The sequence below is a fragment of the Podarcis liolepis genome (genome assembly GCF_965112155.1).
Source record: "Podarcis liolepis genome assembly, chromosome: 5".
In the NCBI taxonomy this organism is placed as follows: Eukaryota; Metazoa; Chordata; class Lepidosauria; order Squamata; family Lacertidae; genus Podarcis; species Podarcis liolepis.
Genome location: NC_139556.1, coordinates 78,601,726 through 78,625,294, shown reverse-complemented (window position 1 = coordinate 78,625,294; position 23,569 = coordinate 78,601,726). Strand labels below are relative to the sequence as shown.

Here is a 23,569-nt window from a genome sequence, read left to right as displayed (position 1 = left end):
CCCGTCTGCTGTATAAAGCCGCTGTCAAACCAACCTTCATCTAAATAGGACTCTAGCCCACAGCAATACAATTAATGGTGCCAATAAGCCAAACTGTATCTAGGAAAAAAGGGAAGGGGACTCCGATGTCAATTGTACTGTACACAGTATGGCAGTATTGTTTAATTTGTTCATGGTAGAATGTTACCTCCAAAGAGACCTGATTAATTCTTCTTTTTAATTTTTTTTTATTCAAAATTAAAACAAAACATAATATCCAGAAACATATCATCCTTACTTTTCCCACATTTTTCCTCCCTCCCCCCACCCTCCCACACAAAACCCACCCCCCGACTTCCCTCAGTTCCATTCTTTGATTTCTCTAAGAATGCTGATTTCTGCATGTTACAAAGTTGTATAGATCCTCAAACTATTTAGCTGATTATTATCAATAAAATGTTTGTGAATGTTTATTCAAAGCAGCCAAGGAGTCCAGTTCGCTTTGTTGCGTCTTCAAATACTTTGTAAAGGGTTAGGGTTCTTTAATTCTTTGTAGTAGTCACTTTGTATATTGCTTTATGTGAAACCTTACCCTCTTCAAAAAACCGCTGAACTACTAACCGAAGCATAATACAAAAGCTAGTCTTTAAACATGCAAATCACAACGGTGTGTTTCTCAGAACTATAAACTTGTGTTGTCTTTTTCAGACAAACGCCAAATGTCCTCTCTGCAGGAAAGAGGTTGGATTAGAAAATTTACTAGAATGTCCTTCAGAGGAACTGGATAGTGAAAAAAAGCCTGGCCAAGAATGGGTATCTAGTTCAAAGGTAAATGTCAGATTAGAACACTTCATTGTCTTTATTCTGTGGTATGCAAAATATGTTCTTAATTTGTTTTGCATTTTTGCACCAAAATATTACACTTTAGATATTTACCACACTGGCTAGATTTTGATACATGGATTGTGCTTAGTAACAGGAAAGGGCATGAGTTAGCCACTCTTTATGTCCAGTCTTCTTGGTCCTACTTCTTCCTTCTTCCTTACTGATTTTTGGTGTCTTTTTCCTCTGTGCCCTCATTAAGGATTTAAGCAATTCATCTAGACTTTTGCAAGAACTCTGCTTTCTCCATATTATTTTCTATTACCTTGTCCTTGGCTTTAGCCATTTTCGCTGCTTTATGCCACTGAAAGCAGTGGGAGGTGAGGCCATAACTGGAAAGAATTGTTACCTATGGAAAATACATGGCTTGCACATTTGTGAATTCCTGATATTTCCTACATTTAATTCCATTTATCAATGTGACTTTGGTTGCTACTTCCTAAAATTCACACATTACTTTCATGTATGTGCTAACAGTTCCTGTTGCTTTCCAAAATTGAGATTCTAGGTCTCCTAAGTAATGACATTTTATATAGGAAATTAAGTTTTCTTCCCAATTCTTGTAACCTGTGATATTAGTTCCAGATTCACAGATTTCATTTCATTTCTGTTAGGCCAATTATTTTTGGTATGTGGTGGTAAGAAATGAGAGAAACAATTGGTCAGTCTAGCACACAGGACTCTGAGAACATGCATGCTTTCCTTTGTAACAATAAAACTAACCTCAGGAAAATGAAGAGATTCGTTGTTAGTAAAACTGAAAATAACTACTTTGTGTTTCAGGTCAATGCATTGATGCATGCCTTGATAAAACTAAGGAAGCAAAATCCTGCTGTTAAGAGTTTAATAGTTTCTCAGTTCACAAAGTTCCTGACTCTAATAGAGATTCCACTAAAGTAAGTAGAAATATGTGCTTGTTAAGTTTCTTCAGCAAAGAACTGAAAAATGTAAATACTTGCTATCTAATCTGCTGTGCTGCGTGCATTCCTGCCCCTCCAAAAAACAGACAAACAAACAAAAACAAAAAAACCACAAAAATTTCTCATGAAAAAAATCAAAACTTCATATCAAAGTAGGGTTTTTCATTTTAGGGGGTGTGAAACTTAGTTTTTGCAAATTTCTTCAGTGAGGCATCTTAAAAAGATGTTTTTGGGTGTGAATAAATCAAATCTGCTATTATTTTCATGGCTGGACAACATTTAGCTTGATAAGTCTACATTTGATGAAGAAGCACATAAGCTGCTTTTGGAAAACCAAAGAATTTTAAATTTTACCTTCTGAAAGTGTCAGATAATAATTATAATTAATAATATAACTGCAAGTACTTGGCAATCATTTTTAATGATTTCTATGCAATTTTACACACGTTTTACTTAGCAGCAAAATACTAACCAAAATATCTTTTGATAACCGAAGTCAAGTTATAACTTTTTAGCACCCTTCATTTTGGGAATTTGGAAGTTGAAAAATTCAGCATGCCACAATATGAGGTCAGAACTCTCAAATTGACTAACTGTTGTACTTCTTCTGATTCAGGGAATCTGGGTTTGCTTTTGCTCGTTTGGATGGGTCTATGACACGGAAACAAAGAGTACAGGCAATTCAGCAGTTCCAAAGTAATGCAGAAGGGTCCCCAACTATAATGCTGTTATCTCTAAAAGCTGGTGGTGTTGGTTTGAATCTCACAGCAGCTTCACAAGTATTTTTAATGGATCCAGTAAGTATAAACAAGTCAATCAGTGTGATATTTACTGGCTCTGCAACACATCCTAGAAATAAAAGAAGGAATGAGAAATTCATTTTTAGCTGCTAGATAGTGGCAAAAGAAAGTGATAATGGTGCTATTAACTGCAGCAAAAAACAGGTTCTACCCCATCAGGTTAGCTGTGGTAGAAAACCTGTAATAAAGTTACTGATTTCAAATGTGCATAAGTTAACTTGAAAAGCTAAGGGAGCGATCCTAACCTCTGGCTGGCAGAGGTGTGGTTTGATGCGCGTGCATTTTCAGGAGTAGAAGTTGTGGAGCGGGGAGGAAAAAAGTCCCTTTGCTGTCCCAGCTCCAAAGTTGGTTCAGCGGAAAGGCCCAAATTGGGCCTCTTGTAACATGATGACAGCAGGTTTGTACAGCCTCTCCTCTCAGGGATTTCTGCTGGTTACTGCTGTCGGAAATGCTATCTACCTGGCATTTGGGATATGTATGTTGAGGTGCTCCTTGCCGGTGGAGGCTGAGCAGGGGGACATAATCGTTCCATCCATACCCCTTCAAGATCAGGAGTTTGTGTGCCTGCTATCATCCTTATAAGAAAAAGTGAAATTGTATCAGTTCATTCCTCCCCCAGTCATCTTTAAAGGCTTTATGGAAGTGAATGTGCTCTCCTGGAGAGCCTTTGTATTTAGCTGAACTATAATCAGAAATCCGTTTTTCTTCAAGAATACTCTTTAGTCCAGGCAGCTTGATGGGATAGGCAGTTTGTCACCAAGAAATGGGCTGGTGGACTGATGTGTCATGTATATAACTAATAGAAAATGGAATATGTTATTCTCAAGTCTTCCAACGCCATACTAGTAAAACACTAAAGTCCCACAGTGCTATAGCGATCATAGCTTAGAAATCTGAAATGTGAAAGGACATTACTTTTGGCAAGGCTTAGCATGACTACTGAATATCTCTGATAGGCTTGGAATCCTGCTGCAGAGGACCAGTGCTTTGACAGATGTCACAGACTTGGGCAGAAGCAGGATGTTGTCATCACCAAGGTGAGCTGGCGATTATCTGAAGCACCTGTGGTTATAAGAAGTTGCTTTTAATTTGAGCATGCCTCAACCCAGAGTCTGCAGTTGTGCTTAGGGATGCAGTATAATAAAAGAGGCACTAGCAAGGAATTAAGGGACGTGGGTGGCGTTGTGGGTTAAACCACAGAGCCTAGGACTTGCCGATCAGAAGGTTGGCGGTTCGAATCCCCATGACGGGATGAGCTCCTGTTGCTCGGTCCCTGCTCCTGCCAACCTAGCAGTTCGAAAGCATGGCAGAGTGCAAGTAGATAAATAGGTACCACTCCAGTGGGAAGGTAAACGGCGTTTCCGTGTGCTGCTCTGGTTCGCCAGAAGCGGCTTGGTCATGCTGGCCACATGACCCGGAAGCTGTCTGCGGACAAACGCCGGCTCCCACGGCCTATAGAACGAGATGAGCGTGCAACCCCAGAGTCGGTCACGACTGGACCTAATGGTCAGGGGTCCCTTTACCTTTAGCAAGGAATTAAATCACATTTTCTGTATTGCAAACATGTGGCCTTTGAAACAGCAGTGCACATAGAGTAGCTAAGGGTGTATGTGAAGAGCGATAAAAAGATGAACTTTTGCCAGTTAAGTATTTGGCACAAAGATGGGAAACAGACTGAATCTTGCTTCCCTCACTGACATGATTTCAGTTTTGTAAAATGGCCTCTGATGTTTGAGTAGGGTCCGCAGATAGTTTTCAGTCTAAGTCGGTATTGTAATGTAAGACAGCTTCCCAACACATAAGGCTCCTTGCTATATGAGCAGTTGCAAATAGAAATGAAGGCACTACTTTCTTCTTGTTGCTGCAAGTTCTAGGACTGTACTTTCCATAAATATTTTTTCCTGAACTCTTAGTTTGCCAAAGTTCATGGAGGACCACTTAACATCATGGTTTTTGTTCTACAAATCAAAGCACATAGAACCATAGAGTTGGAAGGACCTTGAGGATCGTATAGTCCAAACCCCTGCAATGCAGGAAACTTGCCCATCGTGGGGCTTGCACTCACAAACCTGAGATTCAGAGTCTCATGCTCTACCAACTGAGCTATCCTAGCATACATTAATGATATTTACCGTATTTTTCGCTTTATAACACGCACCTGACCATAACACGCACGTAGTTTTTAGAGGAGGAAAATCCGTAGGCATGCCACCCGTAGGCATTTCCTCCATAACACGCACAGACATTTCCCTTTACTTTCTAGGAGGAAAAAAGTGAGTGTTATGGTGCAAAAAATACGGTAGATAATGGATGTGCATGTGTTTTGTGAGTATGGTTCTGTGAGGCTGAGTGTATCAGTTTTTAAATCACTATGGGGCCAAGTACAAATACTGTTTGACTGTTGTTGGTGAAGCACAGTTTGAGAACCTTTATCCTAGAATTGGGAACCTATGGACCTGCGGCTCTTGTTGGACTCCCAAGTCTCATTAGCATGGCTAAAGGTGGAATATGGGGTTTGAGAGTTCACATCTGGAGGGCCATAGCCCCCCCCCCCCCGGTTCCCCATGCTCTAGTATTTGTCTCCTTGCTATTTTTACTTCTTCACATCATAGTAAATGAATCACACTTTTAGGATAGCACGTTTTCAGTAATATATTTAAAGTACCTTTGGAAAAGTAATATGATAGCAGTGAATTTCCTTTTTTCTTTTGTTTGACATTTTCTTTTAAAAAAACATGCATTTAGTTCATTGTGAAGAACTCAGTAGAGGAAAACATGCTGAAAATCCAGGAGAAGAAGAAAGAACTTGCGACTGGAGCCTTTGGAAACAAGAAATCTTCTAGTGAAACAAAAATTAACGAAATCAAGACTTTGATGGATTTATAAGTTGAGATGTTAGGCCCAGCTAAAGACAGCCGACCTGATGTTACTTGTTCAATCAGTGTGTACATAGCTTTAGAATTACTCTGTTAAATCATCATTGGCATAAGATGTGCCATGTAACAAGCAGGCTGATGCAGCTACCATTATTATTATCATTATTATTATTATTATTATTATTATTATTATTATTATTATTAATTTTATTTTATTTTAGGCTGCATTCCTAAGGCACGTTGGCTCTCAATTTTAGGACAGATGAGAACTTTAATTACTCTCATTTTTCTTTCTATCCACGCTTTCCTCCTGGCCACCATTTCCCTGGGAAATAAAAAAAAAAGATTTTTGTTAGCTCCTCAGGTGGAGTCTTTTTTTCCCCCTAGTGTTGGGGGACTGGGTAGGAGCAGGATTCTTTGGATCCAAGTCTCTCCTGTATGTCCCAAATCTCCCAAAATCTTCCCCACTTGGCATCAGAACTGACATTGGTAGGGCCATAGCCACAGAAGTTTCTGCAGCAGTGTTTGTGGGGGACCAACATCAGATCTCCTTTGCTGAAGTACAGGGGGAGAACCAATGTATCCTATATTGCCTGGGACTGCAGGCATAGGATTTAAGATGGTAACTATCCTGAACACCTGGGCTTCAAAACACCGTTAAAGCAGTTCTTTATCACCATGTTCTTTAAATGTACTGGTGCCATTTTATCAAATTTTCTTGAATTGTGTTTAGTGTACAAAGGGCAGGTATTACTAATAACAAAGAATACTATTCTTTAGAGTTAAATGAGTCACCTTGCAGTGTCATATTTTATTTGTGTGTTGGGCAGATTGACAATGACAAACACCAACATGCTTTTGCCTCTGCGGTGAATGCCAGTTAGATAACCTAGTTCATATACTCCTGTAACTGTCTTCATCAGTAGAAAAGGATTGTAAAATGAGGATGTGTATGACAAGAATTAAGTTCCTTTTTTTTTTTGCTAGACTATATCTAAACAATCTTAACTCCTAAAAGTAAAATATTTCATTTTAAGTTATAGCTTCACAATTTTTAGTTAATTGCACATTCTTAATTTTACAGTGATATGACTTAAAACGGTCTATAGATTGTTGTCCACTATATACTGAGTTTTCTACTATCTTGTACAGCTAGAATCCGGATTTAGGAAATCATGTTTACTGAAAACAAGTAAACTTTTGTCTGAGTTGATACGCTGCCTCCATTCTCTTGCTGCAAAGTCATTCAAGAAATAGCATCGCTTGAAATAGTAAAACCTCAGTAATTCGGAAGTTTTATTTCTAGGTAAATAAAATTGTGGCTTATGCAGACTCATGCCTGTAATCATTAACATTTTATAATGCTTTTTGTTTATCTGCACAGTATGACCTGTAAACAGCAACTCAGGCATAAGCTCCTGACTGATCTTGTAAAAATGCACAAGAATCTAATAAACTTTATATCCATGGGCTTCTCGCCCATCGCTTAGCTTATCTGCTAATCAGAAATCAAAATCTCTAGTGCTGATAAACATTCCCCTGCTGTCCCCATTCTATGCTGGTCACTCTTAGCAAGTAGTTAAAACTAGTGGAACACGGAAGAAAACACATTGAGGTGTGGCGTACTCCTGTGCAGCATTCTGTAACCAGCAAGCCACTCACTTCCTCTCATCATTGTGCCATTTGAGATTTTTCCATCCTTTCTTTTTTTCTTAAAGCTTTGTTTGTTTGTTTGATTGATTGTTTGGCTTCATAAGGATTACCATGTAGGATATAATTTGATGGATGAGTGCTTTCAGTGCACAAAGGGTAACATGATCTAAGAGTGAGTAGCCTTTCCCTGTTTTCCCTTAACAAGACAGGAACACAATTTTCCCTTGATAGTACATCAGGCGAGCTATCATCACTGGACCACAGCTCCTGCCATCCATGACCATCGGCCATACTGGGTGGAGAAGATGGGAGCTTGAAATCAGCATCTCTATAGCTCCCCTGCCCTTGCTGAGATACTATTAAATTATGGCAGTTGTTTATTATGGCAGTCTTCTATGGACACCACAGAAATGGGGAAATTCAACTATGCTAGTGGGACGTGCATGCATCCAGCAAGTAGCCAAAACATTTATAAAAGAGGAAAATAATTTAGTGTTGTCATAGTGACATGGCTCACCTCCCCTACTCCTGAATTTACTAAGTGGCCTCAGGTAAGTTGGGGAAACGTTTTGGCCCAATAGATCAGAACTTGTGAATTCTTCACTTTCAGAACTTGTCTAGCCTCCTACCACAGAGGCAATGCTAGTTAACAGACCTGGTGAAATACAACCCTTGTCTGTGGCGATTGGATGTTACAAATCTGTACGTCTCATTCAGTTTGGTCTGTCGAAGCCAGGCATAGGCAACCTCTGCCCTCCAGATGTTTTGGGACTACAATTCCCATCATCCATGACCATTGGTCCTGTTAGCTAGGGATCATGGGAGTTGTAGTCCCAAAACATCTGGAGGGCCAAGGTTGCCTATGCCTGGTCTAAGCTTTCATTTAAAAAGGAAGCATTGCTAAAAGCTAGGAATGAGAAAACTGAAGACTGAACACTAGTGTGTCACAACAGTAGTTAAGCTGTAGGAGTGGTAGTTAAATATGAAGCAGAATGATGTAGTGTTGGCCTAAGATAAATAATACTTTAATGAATGTAGAGCAGAAAATAGATGCTTGAGAGAAGAAACATGGCCTGTCAATAGAGCTTAGTATAGATATACAACAGAGGTCTGGCAGAAACAAGTATCCAATATAAAGGTGACGAGGAGCGGTAAATCTGCACTTGATAGCCCATTTAAGCAACAGGCACAAACAGTTGTTTAGCTGCATGATTTACTAATGCCATAGTTCTGCTTTATTTTTACCATTAGTGATTGCAGGTGTGGCAGAAATAGGCCGCTTCTGAAAGGATTTAATGTAGAAGTAGGAGCTCGGAAGTGCTTTCTAGTTTAAAACTACCACCATCCATTTTGATTTTGCTATTTGTGTTTAAAAAATTGAATTGGCCACCTTCCCGCCTTCTTAATCTATAAAGGATAGCAGTGGTTGTTTATAGTTTTGTGACAAGTTTGCTTGCCCCTGTTTGGACATACATCACTCTCAAACTACTTAAATACAGAAGGTAGCTTCAAAGGCTATTTTTAGTTCCTATTTACTGAATCATTGCTTCTTTTACCAAAAGTGTTTGCATCCCTCTGCTTGGCAGAGTTACCCTGCAGTCTGCTTGCTTAAACACTACACACACACTGCCTTTTCTGCAGCCACCTACAACAATTTCTGCTCTTTCAGCTGTGGGCATCATTAGAATAGCCCTACCACACTACCTAGCAGTTCGAAAGCACGTCAAAGTGCAAGTAGATAAATAGGTACTGCTCCTGCGGGAAGGTAAATGGTGTTTCCGTGCGCTGCTCTGGTTCGCCAGAAGCGGCTGAGTCATGCTGGCCACATGACCCAGAAGCTGTACGCCGGCTCCCTCGGACAGTAAAGCGAGATGAGCGCTGCACCCCAGTCGGCCACGACTGGACCTAATGGTCAGGGGTCCCTTTACCACACTACAGCTATGAGGAAATTGCTAAATGCACATGGACCATAATGCAGGGGAAACCAGTTCCAATTTTGTTTTTGTTGAGTCACTCATACCAACCCAAGCAAGGACATTTTTTCCTAACAAAAAGTATTTCTAAACTTAATACATTTGAACTGGTAAGGCAGTTACAGGGGAGTACTGTTCCTGTTTCATTTAAATGCCTGAGCATGTATTTATAGTTGTTATAGTTTAGTCCTGGAATTCAGCAGATTCCTTCCCTGCCTTAAAACATGCCTCTTGAATAATGCTACTAGGAGAAAAAGCAAAATTAGAACTGGAGTTCTTAATATGGTGCTTGATGGTTTCTCACTATTGAGAGAGAGCTTCTTCCTACCTCAGGAATGTATGGTATTTCTGAACCTGAACACTTTCAAAATGAGCAAACAGCCTGCTAGTGGGAAGTACTATATAATAACTTGCACTTTTCTGTATTTGGCAACTCATCTATATTAGAGTAGCTTTCTGGCAACACTATGCACTTTGCAATAATGTACAGGGACATATTATAGCTGGATGAATGTAGTTCAGAGTGCTGCAACTGGCAAGGGTTGATTTTTATTGAATAGATATGAGTTCTAAAGTCAGCTTTACATATGATCACCCTTCTGAGCCATTCATGTAGCTGTGCTGCGCTAAACACTCATTTTTAATTATATAATTAGGCATTTTAATGGTGCACTAAAATTAACCCAGGCTAACAGCCCACAGAATAGAATCAAGTCTGGTTCATGTATATATACACGCTTCATAAAGCCTTGTTTGCACCACTCCTCTGTTGACATGGGCAAGGAGTATATTGAGAGACATATATTCACTTTCATGAAAGGATGGCTGTTAGACAGGCCCTTCGTTGGCTAGGTGTCCGACAGCATTTGTGTAAGCACTTTGACCACACCTTTATGGCAGCCATTATTTTCTTAAACCAGAAATTTAGTTCTGTTTTAGATGAACTACAGAAGAGAACCCAATGGAACTCAAAGACACATACATTTCCCATTCTCCTTCGTACCATATGCCACACCTATGATCTTACCATTACTATTTAGCATACTAAAGAGGAACACAGAACCAGTTTTAGCCCAGCAAAAATGTAATGCCGGAACAGCCCCTATAGCAGATGCTTTTCGGTAATATGTGAGGAAATCTTTCACAAGCTCTGCTCTGAAAGCTTATGCTGATGTTGAGCAGTAGGCTGGAGGGGGCAGTTTTTACTGCCACTTGACAAAAGTTGAGTAGTGCTATAGGTTTTACCATGATTTCTTTTATTGTGCATGTTCAGTGCCATTTTACAGGTTAACAGTTCAAAGGTTTGCTAGTCCCAGAAGTACACAGAACTGAACAAAAGTATCTGCCATGCTATAGGTACTGTGCATAGAAGTCTGGTCAGAAGTCTTCCATAAGGCTGGAATCGACAGAAAAGCAATGTTTTTACACAGATTGCTGCTGCATGTTATTTTGATGTCCTTACTGTAAGGCCCCTTTCACTGTAGCTGCCTTAACCTCTAGTCTTTATTTTTACATAGCAAGCAAAACATGGTGGTTGGGTTTTTTTTGGGGGGGGGGGTGAAAGGAAGAGGTAAAGCACAACAGTCCTATAGGTGTAAGCCTGGAGTATCACGCCAGTCCAGTGTCCTGTTCCCAACAAGTTCTTTTACAGGTTTTGTGCAAGAGGAGAAGATCTGGCTACTGGACACATGATTGGCACAAGGATAAGGATTCATACTTAGAACAACAGCTTTTGCTCAGTTCTTACCTGCGGTACTGCCAACAGCCTTCAGCTGAGCAGTGGGCAAAGCTGCTAGCAAGTTTAATTTGACCCTATCTGACTTTCCTAGTTGCTATAGCTGTGAAACACGTCCTTGTATTGCTGTTGTCTGTAGAGCAGATACAAGTGCGTCTCTACTGGAGGTAGGTGTCAAGTTTTTTCTTGATGTTGTCAAAGCTGTCTGCTCCCATGTAGTCAGCCTGGCCCTGCTCCCATCTCTCTTTGCGCTCTTCTGAGGATATAGCTGGCGGTGACGGCGGCGAGTTTGGCACGGCTGCAGATGAAAGTGACAAGTGGGACACGGCCTCCGCTACCTCTTCCTGAAAAGAGAGAAGAATGAGTGGGAGAGGTACCACTGCATTGTTGTAAGAAGGGGTAAGGCGTAAAGCGACAGAGCAGCAAGTAGGAAAACCAACGAGAGATTCCCATGCAAAGCAGCAAGCACCATTTACACAATGAAGGAGCTGTAAAATAATGAAGGGCATATCCAAGTCAACGAGACAGCAGATGGGTAGTTTAGCAACAGGTGTAAGTTCTTCATACCTCTCTGCAGAAGCCACAAGAGAAAGCCAGTGTATAGACCAAGCCCGATAGCTGCAACAGTTCATTAGAAAGGTGAAATAGGGGAAACAGAAAGCATAGCTAAAGAACAGATCTTTCTGCAACCCAAAGGTACTGCACTTAACTAATGTTTTCTGTATACCAAGCTTAAGTGTTCAAAGCTGCACTGCATGCATGAGAAGCTAAAGCCAAGTAGTTTTGGCTAGCTAAGACAGGGTAAGACTAGTCATGACAGTTCTCGCTTATCATCATTGAGAATCTGCAGGTACACCTTTCTAGTTTTATTACAATACAAAAATCCAAGATGGCAGGTACAACCCCACCATTAGAGATAAGCAGATCAACTGCCACTTCTGTTCGCATAAGGGAGCTGATAAAAAATTGCAAGCACATCCGCATGAAAATCACTTTGACAAGTTTGCATATGTGGTGCTGCCAAGCACTGCAAACAACTTGAAGTGTCTGGAGGTTTCACACACGAGTCCTAAGCCACCTAAGTTTGAATCTTGCCGAATCTGGATGTTTAAAGGGCAATTTGGATGCCTACTAATTTCACTTCCAAAGTACACAAATGAGTGTTAAGAGGCAGAAAACCTGCTAGATCTGAAGTTAAAGAGAAAAATCCATTGGTATACAGAATCAAATGATGACTACTGGAGATGCAGGGCTGTACCCACCATAATTCACATTCCAGGTATGCCTATTGAAATTAATGGCCATGACTTAACTTGGGTCCATTTGTTTCAAAGGGTCTACCATTGAGTACAACCTAATTAGATACAACCCATAGTGCTCTGGACCACTTGCTTACAGAATGTTAAGTAGCAGTTAGAAAGTATTACCACCAAGCACTGTGCATGTATGATTAACAGAGTTTTCAGTAAGCATTTTGTAATGATCCATGCCAAACAATTCAGTCTAGTGAGTTTCATATGGTTCAGGCCAGTCACCATATAAGACCTCTCCAAATTGCAATAATGCAGTGTGAAGACAGCGGTTGCAGCCATCCGATCTACACCAATTTGTCTACACAGTCCAAAAATAATACAGCTGAATTTTGAAGATTCAAGGCTTACTATATTAACATTCAATCCTACTTTATGTGCATGCTTCCTGACCCCCTTTTCCTTAACTACCATGTTAGCAAAAACTAGTATTCAACTGTAATATCTAGTAATACATTTTAGGGATGTGTGGGAGAAACGTTTAAAGAATCTGGTTACTAATCTCTTAATATAGCTAGGCCTGGCCCAGTTACTGTTTAGTTTGCCCGTTAGCACAGTCCAGAAGTGTTAAACTTCTTCTGGTATCCAACCACTAGTTAACAGTTGCAGCTCCAAGCCAGTGTGCTGCATTAATTAAGGAAAAAGCTAACCCATTTTGGCTGAGGTCATTATCCCTAAGTAGCCTTGTGATTGCAGGACTGCAAGCTGTTTTTGTAGCAACCATGCTAGTTTCAGGCCAAGTAATGGCTTTCTCACAAGCGCAAAGAACGTGATCCTCCTACCCCCCACAACACAATTCTCCAGTTAAGGCAGGTTAAATACATTAAGGAGACCTACCGCCTTTACACCAGTAGTTGTATCTTTAACGACACCATGTTGATGTAGCAATGGCAAGATGTTTGTGACGAAGATGTCCCACCACATATTGAGAAACTCTGGATGAATCGCTGTGGGATCTTGAGCATCTTCTTTGACACTTTTTGCTTTGGAGTCATACGCGTAGTTCCACGGTTTCAGTCTTCCCAGGAAGTGAACCACTTTAGCATTTGTCCCAAACCTACAAAATCATAGTATTTTAAGAGTTGGAAGGCACCTGTCAGGAGAAGCTCTGCTTGATGGGTGGGCTGCGGAAGGGAGCACTTTGTCATGGCTCCTCCACACAGGGGTAAGCATACCTAATCCATTCCACAAAAAAGCAACTAACCTTTGTAAGCTGCTTTAAACTGATTTGATTTTTTTAAAAAAAGTATACCAAGACTAGAACTTCATTTTGTATGCATTAAATACAACAAACAATAGTAGCTGTTGTAAGAACACCAGAAAGCCACCACTACAGGGATTTCATACAAGTATTAGGGCAATTGCTCAGCAGGAAACCCCATATGAAGCAAGAGGCTGCATATCACCATTTGAAACGTGAAATTTTGCACCGAGGCAACAATTCAGTGCCAATAGAAACACTGTTCTATGCCCTGTATTAAGTAGCACCTAGTCTGCATAATTCATTCTGCTTCAATTTGTCATGTGAATAGCAAAGAGGTATGCAAGTCATTAGGGCTCCTTCTGACAACCAAGCCTTCAATCGGCCCCATTCTAGCATCTAAACATTTTGCTAGTGTTCACACCGTACAGCATGGCAATACTGATTTGCAGCCTTAGGACTAGAACATTTTTTAAATAACCAGAGCATTAAATCCCTAAAATGCTGGATTTTAAGCCAAATTTTGCACAGTTCCTGTGCTTCCACAGCATTACACAATAGAACTCCATCTTTACCATATATACAAATATATGAGTGATTAACAGTTTATCTATTCATAAGCAAAACTGAAACACCCTGAAATAACCTGGGTTGGGTGGTTGTTTTTTTGCAAGTCTGTGGCTCCCTAGTTAGGTAGAAGTAGTTCAAAGACACTAAAGTGTACGGGGACCAACAAGGATCTATCTGTGAGCTTCCAGAACTTAACACAATTTTCATTTGGTACAGTGGTACCTCGGGTTAAGTACTTAATTCGTTCCAGAGGTCTGTTCTTAACCTGAAGCACCACTTTAGCTAATGGGGCCTCCTGCTGCCGCTGCGCAGCTGGAGCCCGATTTCTGTTCTTATCCTGAAGCAAAGTTCTTAACCTGAAGCACTATTTCTGGGTTAGCGGAGTGTGTAACCTGAAGCGTATGTAACCCGAGGTACCACTGTATGCCCCATTGTAAGGATGTGGAAAATATCCAGTCCCTATAGACTTATTTTTCCCCCTCCCCTAAGTTCAAAGTGAGAGCTGCCCATCAAAAACAATGGAGGAATGTAGCATTTTAGCACAGCAGTTACTGCATGCTAGCCAATATAGCACAAAGCTCATGCATGCAACCAAGTGCTGAATTTGGTCTGGTAGAGAGTCTTGACAAGTGGATTTGGGGGCAAAAAATCCAAACCAGGTTTAGCCACATCTCTAACCTCCAATATGAGGGTACGTGATAGTTATTGGCATTTACTGGCAGGTTTAAAGCATTTTAGAATTTTGCCCTGCTGAAGGTGTCAGCTGAAAGGACAACTGGCTTGCTCAAGCAATTTTACGGCAAGTATCTTGGGAGACACTGGGCGACAAATGTGTGCCACCAAGCTAGGAAACCTCCCATCTAAATGGGAAAGTTTCAGAGGGAAGGAAGGAAGACCATATTTTTCCTCTTTCTCAAAACCTCCCGGTTTCAATATAGAGGGAACAACTATTTTCTGGGGGGCTGCAGATGCGCGTGCCACTTTTGACTCCAGAAGTTGGGTGAAACGGGCTTACGTGTGACCACCGCAGTGCGCAATGACCCAGAACACAACCCCCGTGCCTGTAATACAAAATCCTGGCGGCCAGTCCCAAACCTAAGTCCTCAACAGGACAAAGCCTTCATAGAAGATTGGGGAGGGGGGGAATGGATCTGTCTTGTCTCTCCCTGTCAATCCACTATGAGTTCTAAATATTGTTAATAACACCAGTAAAATTACAGTAAAAACATAATAGGAAAAAACCCCAATTTAAAATACAGGTTAAAATGCAATTTAAAATGTAGCCTCATTTTAAAAGTAGCCCATAGATCAAAACCATAAGGGGAGGGAAACATAAGGGTCAGATTGAGTCCAAAGCAAAGGCCAGGCGGAACAGCTCTGTCTTGCAGGCCCTGCGGAAAGATGTCAAGTCCCGCAGGGCCCTAGTCTCTTGTGACAGAGCGTTCCATCAAGTCGGGGCCAGTACTGAAAAGGCCCTGGCCCTAGTTGAGACCAATATAACTACCTTGCGACCTGGGACCTCTAAAATGTTATTTTATTGCAGGCCAAAGAGGCAACACCCATTACAGACTGAAATTTTAGGTGTGTCTCATTGACACACGATCATCGACACATGGGTCCTTTGGGAGAACACTGAATAATGGACCCCCCCATGCAAAATGGTCACTGCTTTATTGCAATGATCTGACGGAGGTCCCCAACTTTTCCTTTCTACTAGCAAAGCTGGGTGGGTAAATTCCCTGCTTGGAAGCAAAACAAGGCCACCCAGAAAAGAGGTGATGATTTCTACATAAAATCAGATGACTTCCTAGGTGTTCAAAAATACAGGTTTTATAGGGCTTGGCGAGTTTCCAAGATCTACAGAATATTGAGGATATGGAGGTAAGAAAAATACTATTTTTTGTGAACAAATGTATTTATCCATATAAATTTGTGTCTGAAGATCTTACGGCAGTTAGCAGCAGAAAAATACAAAAATACCTATCCCGATGCCTGCCCTTTGGGAAGGAAACAAGATGTTCAATGGAACTGAAGTCAGACAGAGCAAGTCTGGAGGTCAAGTCTAGGGTCAAGAGCAGTTAAGCCACTGAATGCTGAAGCTTTCGGTTGAACGTAAAAAAAAAAAAGAGGGAGAGAGAATGGAAGGAATTTGCCTGCTTGAGCCCATGACTGCTTATAGTATCACGGGAGGCAAGCATGGGAAGAAGAATGCATATTCCAAGGTTAACACTCTTTCCCTCAGCAATGTAGCAACAATACAAGCTGAGAGGCTTGTTGCTGAGTGCTTTTGCTCTAAAGCATAATGAGGAAAGGTTTAGGCTAGATGGAAGGGAAAAGATGTCCTCTGCAAACCCCGTACAGTACTATATAGGGCACCTTTTCCAGGTTAAAGTACCGAAAAAGAAGAAAAGAAATGTTATTTAAAAAGGCTTTTCAATTTTGGCTTCTCATCTCTAAGTTGCTTTGGTCGTTTCACACGACAGTTTGCATCTGGGTGATTTCTATAGTTTTCATAGTTCACTGGTCTAGGAGATACTTGAATAATTTTACTATAGGGAGTTAGGCCTGCAGCTGGTTGTAGATTCTGGATGAAATTATTATCCCCTCCCTTGTTGACTTTTAGCAGAGTTATAGAATGATTTGGACAATCTGTCTGTCTGTCTGTCTGTCTGTCTGTCTCTCTCTCTCTCTCTCTCTCTGTGTGTGTATGTACACTGACTAGCCAAAGTCAAGCTCAGAGCAATGGAGGGGCAGAGGCCGAACTAGAAAGGCAGCCTATTTGGGGTATGTGGGAAGATTGAATGAGCTGTTAGGTAATACATCAGGTCAACTTAGTAGGATTCTAATGGGCAACTCATTTGCCAAGTTAACATGCATTCTAGGCCTGCCGTATAGTAATTTGATCCCATTTGTCCACTGCCAACTGCCTTTTCGCCTGAGCAAAATGCTAAGTTAGCTACCTGAACCTATTTGGAACCCTGACATCACTGCTTGAAGGATTTTATTTAAGAGGCTGAGGTTTGCACCTGTTTTTGATAAATCCCCTTTTCCATTCTAAAAAGCCAGCAGATTAGATGTGATCATAACAGGGTTTAAAATGTCATTCATTCCGTGAGCTGTAACTGCTTGGCACAGCTTGAATCCCCTGGGTGGGGACATCTTGTGTTCAGATTCATTCTCCCTGAAAGCCACAAGTTTCCCAGAGACTCAGGCTTTCAAGCTGTCACTTGAACGGGCAGAGGAATGGCCTTGGGTCCACCAAAAGCAGAGACAACAAACCTGACCTCAAAACAGAAAGGAGGTGAATCATAGGAACCAGGTATCACATGATTCAAGTAAGTCAACAGCTTAAAGACACAACACCACAATACCATACACTAAGCCAGATATTCTCTCCACCATCCACTCAGTACTATGTATTCATTCCAGTTTGCATGGACTTCCAAGAATAAGTCTTCTAATTTTAACTTGACAGTGCTTCATATGATGCTGCGATCACAAGACATTTTGAACCTGAGCCACCGAACACACTGCTTACGTTAGCTGCTCCACAGAACTCTAGTTACTTGATGTTGCCTGGAGACTTGCTCATACAAATCGCTCATTAACTTCTGGATATATGAGTGGCATGGGTTAAGATATTTACTTAAACCTTACAATTTCCAGGGAGAATTTAAATCTGGACTCTTGACGCCTGGCATCATAAAGAAATAATTTAGGCTACATCAGGGTTGGGAAATAGATACACTATGCTGTATATGTTTTTGACTAAGACTGTATGGACTGTGGCTCTCGTCAAAGGGACTTAAGGCTACGATGAGAGTAAATCAATTGAACTAACAGGGCTTACTTCTGAATAGACCCATAGAGGCTGGCACTGTAAGTTTCAAGTGTAGGATGTGACTGTATTGTGCATTATGTCTACTCAAAGGAAACACACACACACACTGTGCCTAAGTGTCCAACAGCTCACAATACAGTGGTACCTCTGGGTATGCACACCTCTGGTTGCATATCCTTCAGGATATGAACACAGCAAACCCAGAAGTATTTTTCCGGGTTTCGCCGTGTGTGCATGCATGCGCAGAAACAGTTCCTCCGGTTGTGGAAACCTCGGGATCCAACCGGAGCTCTGGAATGGATCCTGTCCGCAACCAGAGATACCACTGTATATCCTGAAGTCCTAGACTGTCTTAATATTACCTTTTTAAGAAGGCATTCTCATTCCTTTTCCAAAGGATTTTACAGAGTAAAATCCTACGGGTATATTGCATTTCTGTAGGGACACTGCAATGCCCACTTGCCCACATGATCAGAGGTGGCAACTGAACAAAGCCATTTGTTGTTCTAGCCTATTTCTCTCCCAGCAGTGGCTGGGGTGGGGGTTTGAAAGCAGGCCTCTCCAACAGTCATGTTGGCACTCAGTCTCAAGCAAATGTGGACTACATTTGTGGAGGTTTTAGACAATTGCGAAGTATTCAAAAGCGGCTTATGTCTTGCATTAGCGGTCCTTTCTGTACTGCGACGGTAGGAGAGCTCCTATACTATGGGTGGGGTGACCATCCCTGGGTCACACGGGATGCAGTTTTAGGATGGGTATTAGCAGCTTTGGAAGGAGCAGGGTCATGGGCACCTCCCACATGGACCAGGTGTTTCAGCATTCCATGTCATGGATGTAAAGTAGCCACACTGCAGGACCTCCATGCTATGGAGGAACGTCAGGACAAGTGCTCAGAACAAATATCAGGAAGCAGGTGAAGCCGTCTTACAACTCCTGTTCTTCCTGGCCACTGGGCTAGGCTGGCTGTGGCCAATGGTTCCCCAGTCCTGCCTTTAAAGTTAAGACATTATATTTGTTGTAAACACAGCTGTTGCAAGATAAAGGAGTGGAAAAGACCTCACACAATCCACCCCAGCTGTAATCAACATAGCTTAGGTATTTAATTTAGAACAGATTGAAGTCTACTAGCAAAGTCAGACTTACAAATAACTTCCTGTCCTAAAGGGTATGAAGACTTTCATATCAACAGGTCATAATCTCTTGTTTCAACTATATTTGCTCTTGCTTGGTGGCACCTTGCAAGAACAAGCACAGACCAGGCTGGTCTCCACTTTGGAAACAGCCTTCACATAACATGAACAGGAGAAACCACCTATGTAAGTTGATTTTATACATTTTGTCCACTTACGCTTTAAATGCTGGGAGATAGGAGTAGATCGAAATACTGCTTAAGTTATAAATAAATGGCAGGTGCTTGCTGATGTCTGTAGTTGCCCAACTGCTGAAGAAAGTGTTTAATAAACCCTGGTCCCCACCTGAAAGAGAGACATGATAAGAGTTTAACAGGGGCCATGACAATGCATAATTGAGCAACCCAATAACAACAACTCTAAGTGCTAGTTGTCCCCTTGTCTAATCAAGATGTGTGCAAGCACCAGTGACTCATGAGTTTGTATTCTTGCCTCCAAACTGCTGGCATTTTACCCAAGGCAATTGCTTCAGTGACCTGAGAAGGGGTTGTGTGTGTCATACAGTACGCCTTCAGATTATTTTGCAGTGTGGAAAGCAATAGATAGATGTCACAGGGCCTTGTGTGTTGTGCAACTCAGCCTAGCCAATTCTGGAGAGAAGCAAGGCAGCAACTATGATACAGTGGTACCTCTGGTTATGAACTTAATTGGTTCCAGAGGTCCGTTCTTAACCCGAAACAGTTCTTCTTCTTTTTTTAGCTTTAAGAAATATGATTTATTTATTTTTTAAAAATAGTATTTATTAAAGTTTTAAGTTTACAAAAAGACAAAAGAAAAAACACCAAATTAAACAATAACAATGACAAAACCAATACATCACAATAAAAAACAGAAAAATAAAAACAATTAAAGAATGACTGCCAACCCAAAACAGTTCTTAACCTGAGATACCACTTTAGCTAATGGGGTCTCCCGCCGGCGCACGATTTCTGTTCTCATCCTGGGGCAAAGCCCGAGGTACAACTTCCAGGTTAGCGGAGTCTGTAACCTGAAGTGTTTGTAACCCACTGTACCACTGTATTGTCAAAGTGGTGTATTGCCCTTAAGTGAGGGGTTTTATTTATGTATGTATTCATTCATTCAATTTATATGCCACCCTTTATAATATTGTACACCGCCCTGGGATCTTCTGATAAACACATCACAGAACATCAATGATAAAAACGTAATAAAAAACATACTGACAGACAGTCTAATAATAAAATAGTCATAACAACAGTCCTCCCCCCCCCCAGGCCATTGATTATTTAATAGCCTGGGTAAAGAGAATGTTTTTGCCTGGTACATAAAGACATGTTGTAATGGCACCAGGTGAGCCTCTCTGGGGAGAGTATTCCACAATCTGGGAGCCACCACAGAAAAGGCCAGTTCCATTGTTGTATCCCTCTGAACCTCTCTAGGTTGGGGGACATAGAGATGGGCCTCAGATGACAAGTGCAGGGTCTGGGTCAGTTCATACAAGGCAAGGTGATCTTTAAGATATTGAGGTCCTGAGCTCTGTAAGGCTTTATAGGTCAACACCAGCACTTTGAATTGAGTCCAGAAACTAATTGGCAGCCAGTGCAGTTGTGTCAGGATTGGTGCTATATGCTCAAACTGTCTTATTCTGGTCAGCAATCTGGCCATTGCATTTTGCACCAGCTGAAGTTTCCAAACCGTCTTCAGAGGCAGCCCCATGTATGACATATTGCTGTACAAGAGTTATGGACACCAACTTTTAATTAGTTAGAAAAACCTATAATTTTTTTTTAATTGAAACACTATCTTAAGAGGAGTATGTAAGAAAATCAATAAAGCAGATAAAAGTCAGAAACACACTTTTAGAAACATACAAAACTAAATCAGAGATCTGGTGAAAGGAAAGAGATTCCGGCAGGCATAAAAAACACCTGGAGACGTCTACATAATGTTACTAAGCAGAGAGTTCCAAAACATAGGTGTTACCATGCTGAAAGCTCAACTCTTTGCAAACGTAGAATGAGCATTATATGACATTTCTAAAAAGCACATGTTCGACAGATCAAAGAAGCTGTCAGATAGGCACAAATGGGACCAAGCAGTCCCTCAGGTAAACAGGTCCCAAATACTTAATGCAGTTGCTCCAGTGACCCAATTAATGACTGTGTTCAGAACTAGAGCCAAAGCCACAGCAAAACTTGGCAGACCCAAGCAGATTTTGTATGCCTGAGACAGAGCTAGGACAGAAACGTCTGGGTTTTAGGTGTAGCCTGGGAAAAATGAAGTTCATGGCTCTTCAGGCATCCATAATCGTAACAACAGTTGTTACTATTTGGATCAATAATATACTGGCAGACAGCTTTATTATTATTATTATTATTATTATTATTATTATTATCATCATTATTATTATTAGTCAATGGTCAGGGATGATGAGAGTTGTAATCTAATGCCTTCTGGAGGGCCACAGGCCACTCCACATCAAATGGCAACTGCTCAGATCCATTTCAGTTTAAGGCAGCAGGAACTCCAGATAAGCCAATACATTCTCAACATGAATTTAACAATAACTAAATGTAGGAACTGGGACGCGGGTGGCGCTGTGGGTTAAACCACAGAGCCTAGGACTTGCCGATCGGAAGGTCGGTGGTTCGAATCCCTGCGACAGGGTGAGCTCCCGTTGCTCGGTCCCTGCTCCTGCCAACCTAGCAGTTTGAAAGCATGCAGTGCAAGTAGATAAATAGGTACCGCTCCGGCGGGAAGGTAGATGGCATTTCCGTGTGCTGCTCTGGTTCGCCAGAAGCGGCTTAGTCATGCTGGCCACATGACCCAGAAAAACCATCTGCGGAAGCAGACAAACGCCGGCTCCCTCGGCCAGTAAAGCGAGATGAGCACCGCAACCCCAGAGTCGGTTGCGACTGGACCTAACGGTCAGGGTTCCCTTTACCTTTAAAATGTAGGAACTATTACATAAGACTGATAGTAGCTTTTAACATTTCATTTACACAAGGAGAGACAAACTGTCCACACTACTTAGAAGCTCAGGACTCCAATACTTCAAGGACTGCCTCTCTCCATATGAACCAACCTGCACCTTGCGATCATCACCTGAGGCCCTTCTTCGTGTGCCTCCTTCACGAGAGGTCTGGAGGGTGGCAACACAAGAACGGGCCTTTTCTGCAGTGGCTCCCCATTTGTGGAATGTTCTCCATAGGGAGGCTTGCTTGGCGCCTTCACTACATATCTTTAGGCACCAGGCAAAAACATTCCTCTTCTCCCAGGCTAATCAGACAATCTATGACCTTTTAAACCAGGGTTCAGCAACCTTTTTCAGCTGTGGGCCAGTCCACCATCCCTCAGACCATGTGGGGGGGGGGCAAAAAATTTTTTGTGGGGGGGGAATGAACAAATTCCTACACCCCATAAATAACCCAGAGATGCATTTTAAATAAAAGCACACATTCTACTCATGTAAAAACATGATGATTCCCGGACCATCCATGGGCTGGATTGAGAAGTCGCTTGGGCTGCATCTGGCCCATGGGCCTTAGGTTGCCTACCCCTGTTTTAAATACACTCTCCGTGTGGTGGGGGTATTTTTTGTTTGTTTGTTACTAAGTATTTTTGTGTTTTTATATTGTAAACCACCTTGTGATCCTTGGGTGAAGGACAGAATATAATTTTTAATAATAAGAACCACCACCACCTATAAGTTATTGGATATATTGGTTCTGGAAACTTAACACATAAATTCTGACTTTGTCAACTGTATGCCTGCTGGAAATAATGTCATTTCTGAACTCTGTAGTAGCAAGCATATCCTACTGTTTGGTGTTTGAAGTTTTAAGCCCAATGCCCTTTTATGTAGCTGAACATAGTGCAATGCACTAAAGAGGTGCATTGCATTGTTTTTTTCTCATTAGCAGCTGAAAGATTTGTGAAACGGAATTCTTTCCATATGCTTCTTTTCAAAGAGGCAGATTGAAATATACTAGGATTGCTTTCTACAGACTCAAGATTACTACTTATACAAGGTTATCAAATTCTTATTGAAGTTCTGGTTCAGTCTTTCCTGTATCAAGTTTGTAATCTAGATTCAGGGCTACTTGCTGGCAAGGATTTCACAAAGCTAGGAAAGAAAAGCCCCCAGACACTGCACACATTTCTAAAGAAATAACTTCTTCATTTCTATTTCTAGTTCCCACAGCAGAAATATGTCACTCGAGGTTTGCTTTCAAATGTGCCATGGTTAGCATCAGAGTTTACCCATTATAATGTTTCCACTTCGAATGAAATTCAACACACTTGCTTCTCTCTCTCTCTCCCTCCCCCGGATAAATTCAAAACTATATTATGCCAAAGCCAAATGAGTGAAATACAGTCAGAAAAAACACAACACTTCTACTTGTGTTTTGTTCCAGACAAAACACCGTGAAATCACTATTCTTCTTACTACAAGCCTTCTCGTATCCATGCCAGCTCTACTGGTGCCAGTGCTTAAGTTACAGCACAGACAGTAAAGTGATTCAAAAGTATAGTCCCAAATAACTCTTGCTTTGACATGGGTACTTTATTTTGCACTCCCTGTTATTTTTCATTACTGGAACAAATGCATCTGGTGGAAAGCAACTGAATTCAGGACAAGAACTGTCTCTTAAGACTTTCTCTTAGCTTCCACTGA

The 23,569-nt window shown here is 41.3% G+C and overlaps 3 protein-coding genes across 12 annotated transcripts in view; 2 read left to right on the top strand and 1 right to left on the bottom strand.

The window, feature by feature from the left end:
- HLTF (helicase like transcription factor) overlaps positions 1-6,972 on the top strand; it is a 29,261-nt gene extending 22,289 nt beyond the window's left edge. The window contains exons 21-25 of the mRNA XM_083504002.1: positions 688-807; positions 1,645-1,757; positions 2,398-2,578; positions 3,538-3,618; positions 5,327-6,972. Coding sequence (XP_083360128.1) covers positions 688-807; positions 1,645-1,757; positions 2,398-2,578; positions 3,538-3,618; positions 5,327-5,467 — 636 coding nt within the window. The 3' untranslated portion in view covers positions 5,468-6,972. The remainder of the gene's footprint in view (positions 1-687; positions 808-1,644; positions 1,758-2,397; positions 2,579-3,537; positions 3,619-5,326) is intronic.
- Positions 1-23,569, top strand: part of CP (ceruloplasmin) — a 174,932-nt gene that overhangs the window by 87,922 nt on the left and 63,441 nt on the right. The gene's annotated exons all lie outside the window — the stretch shown is intronic.
- The window catches only part of GYG1 (glycogenin 1), a 33,704-nt gene continuing 20,453 nt past the window's right edge, over positions 10,319-23,569 (bottom strand). For 5 of the 10 annotated variants that reach the window (XM_083504434.1, XM_083504436.1, XM_083504438.1 and 2 more), the window contains 4 exons: positions 19,089-19,215; positions 12,966-13,185; positions 11,386-11,436; positions 10,319-11,162 (listed from right to left, as the gene is read on the bottom strand). In XM_083504434.1, the coding sequence (XP_083360560.1) occupies positions 10,977-11,162; positions 11,386-11,436; positions 12,966-13,185; positions 19,089-19,215 (584 nt within the window). In that variant the 3' untranslated portion in view covers positions 10,319-10,976. The remainder of the gene's footprint in view (positions 11,163-11,385; positions 11,437-12,965; positions 13,186-19,088; positions 19,216-23,569) is intronic. The other 5 variants (XM_083504435.1, XM_083504437.1, XM_083504430.1 and 2 more) reach the window with 1 other exon arrangement.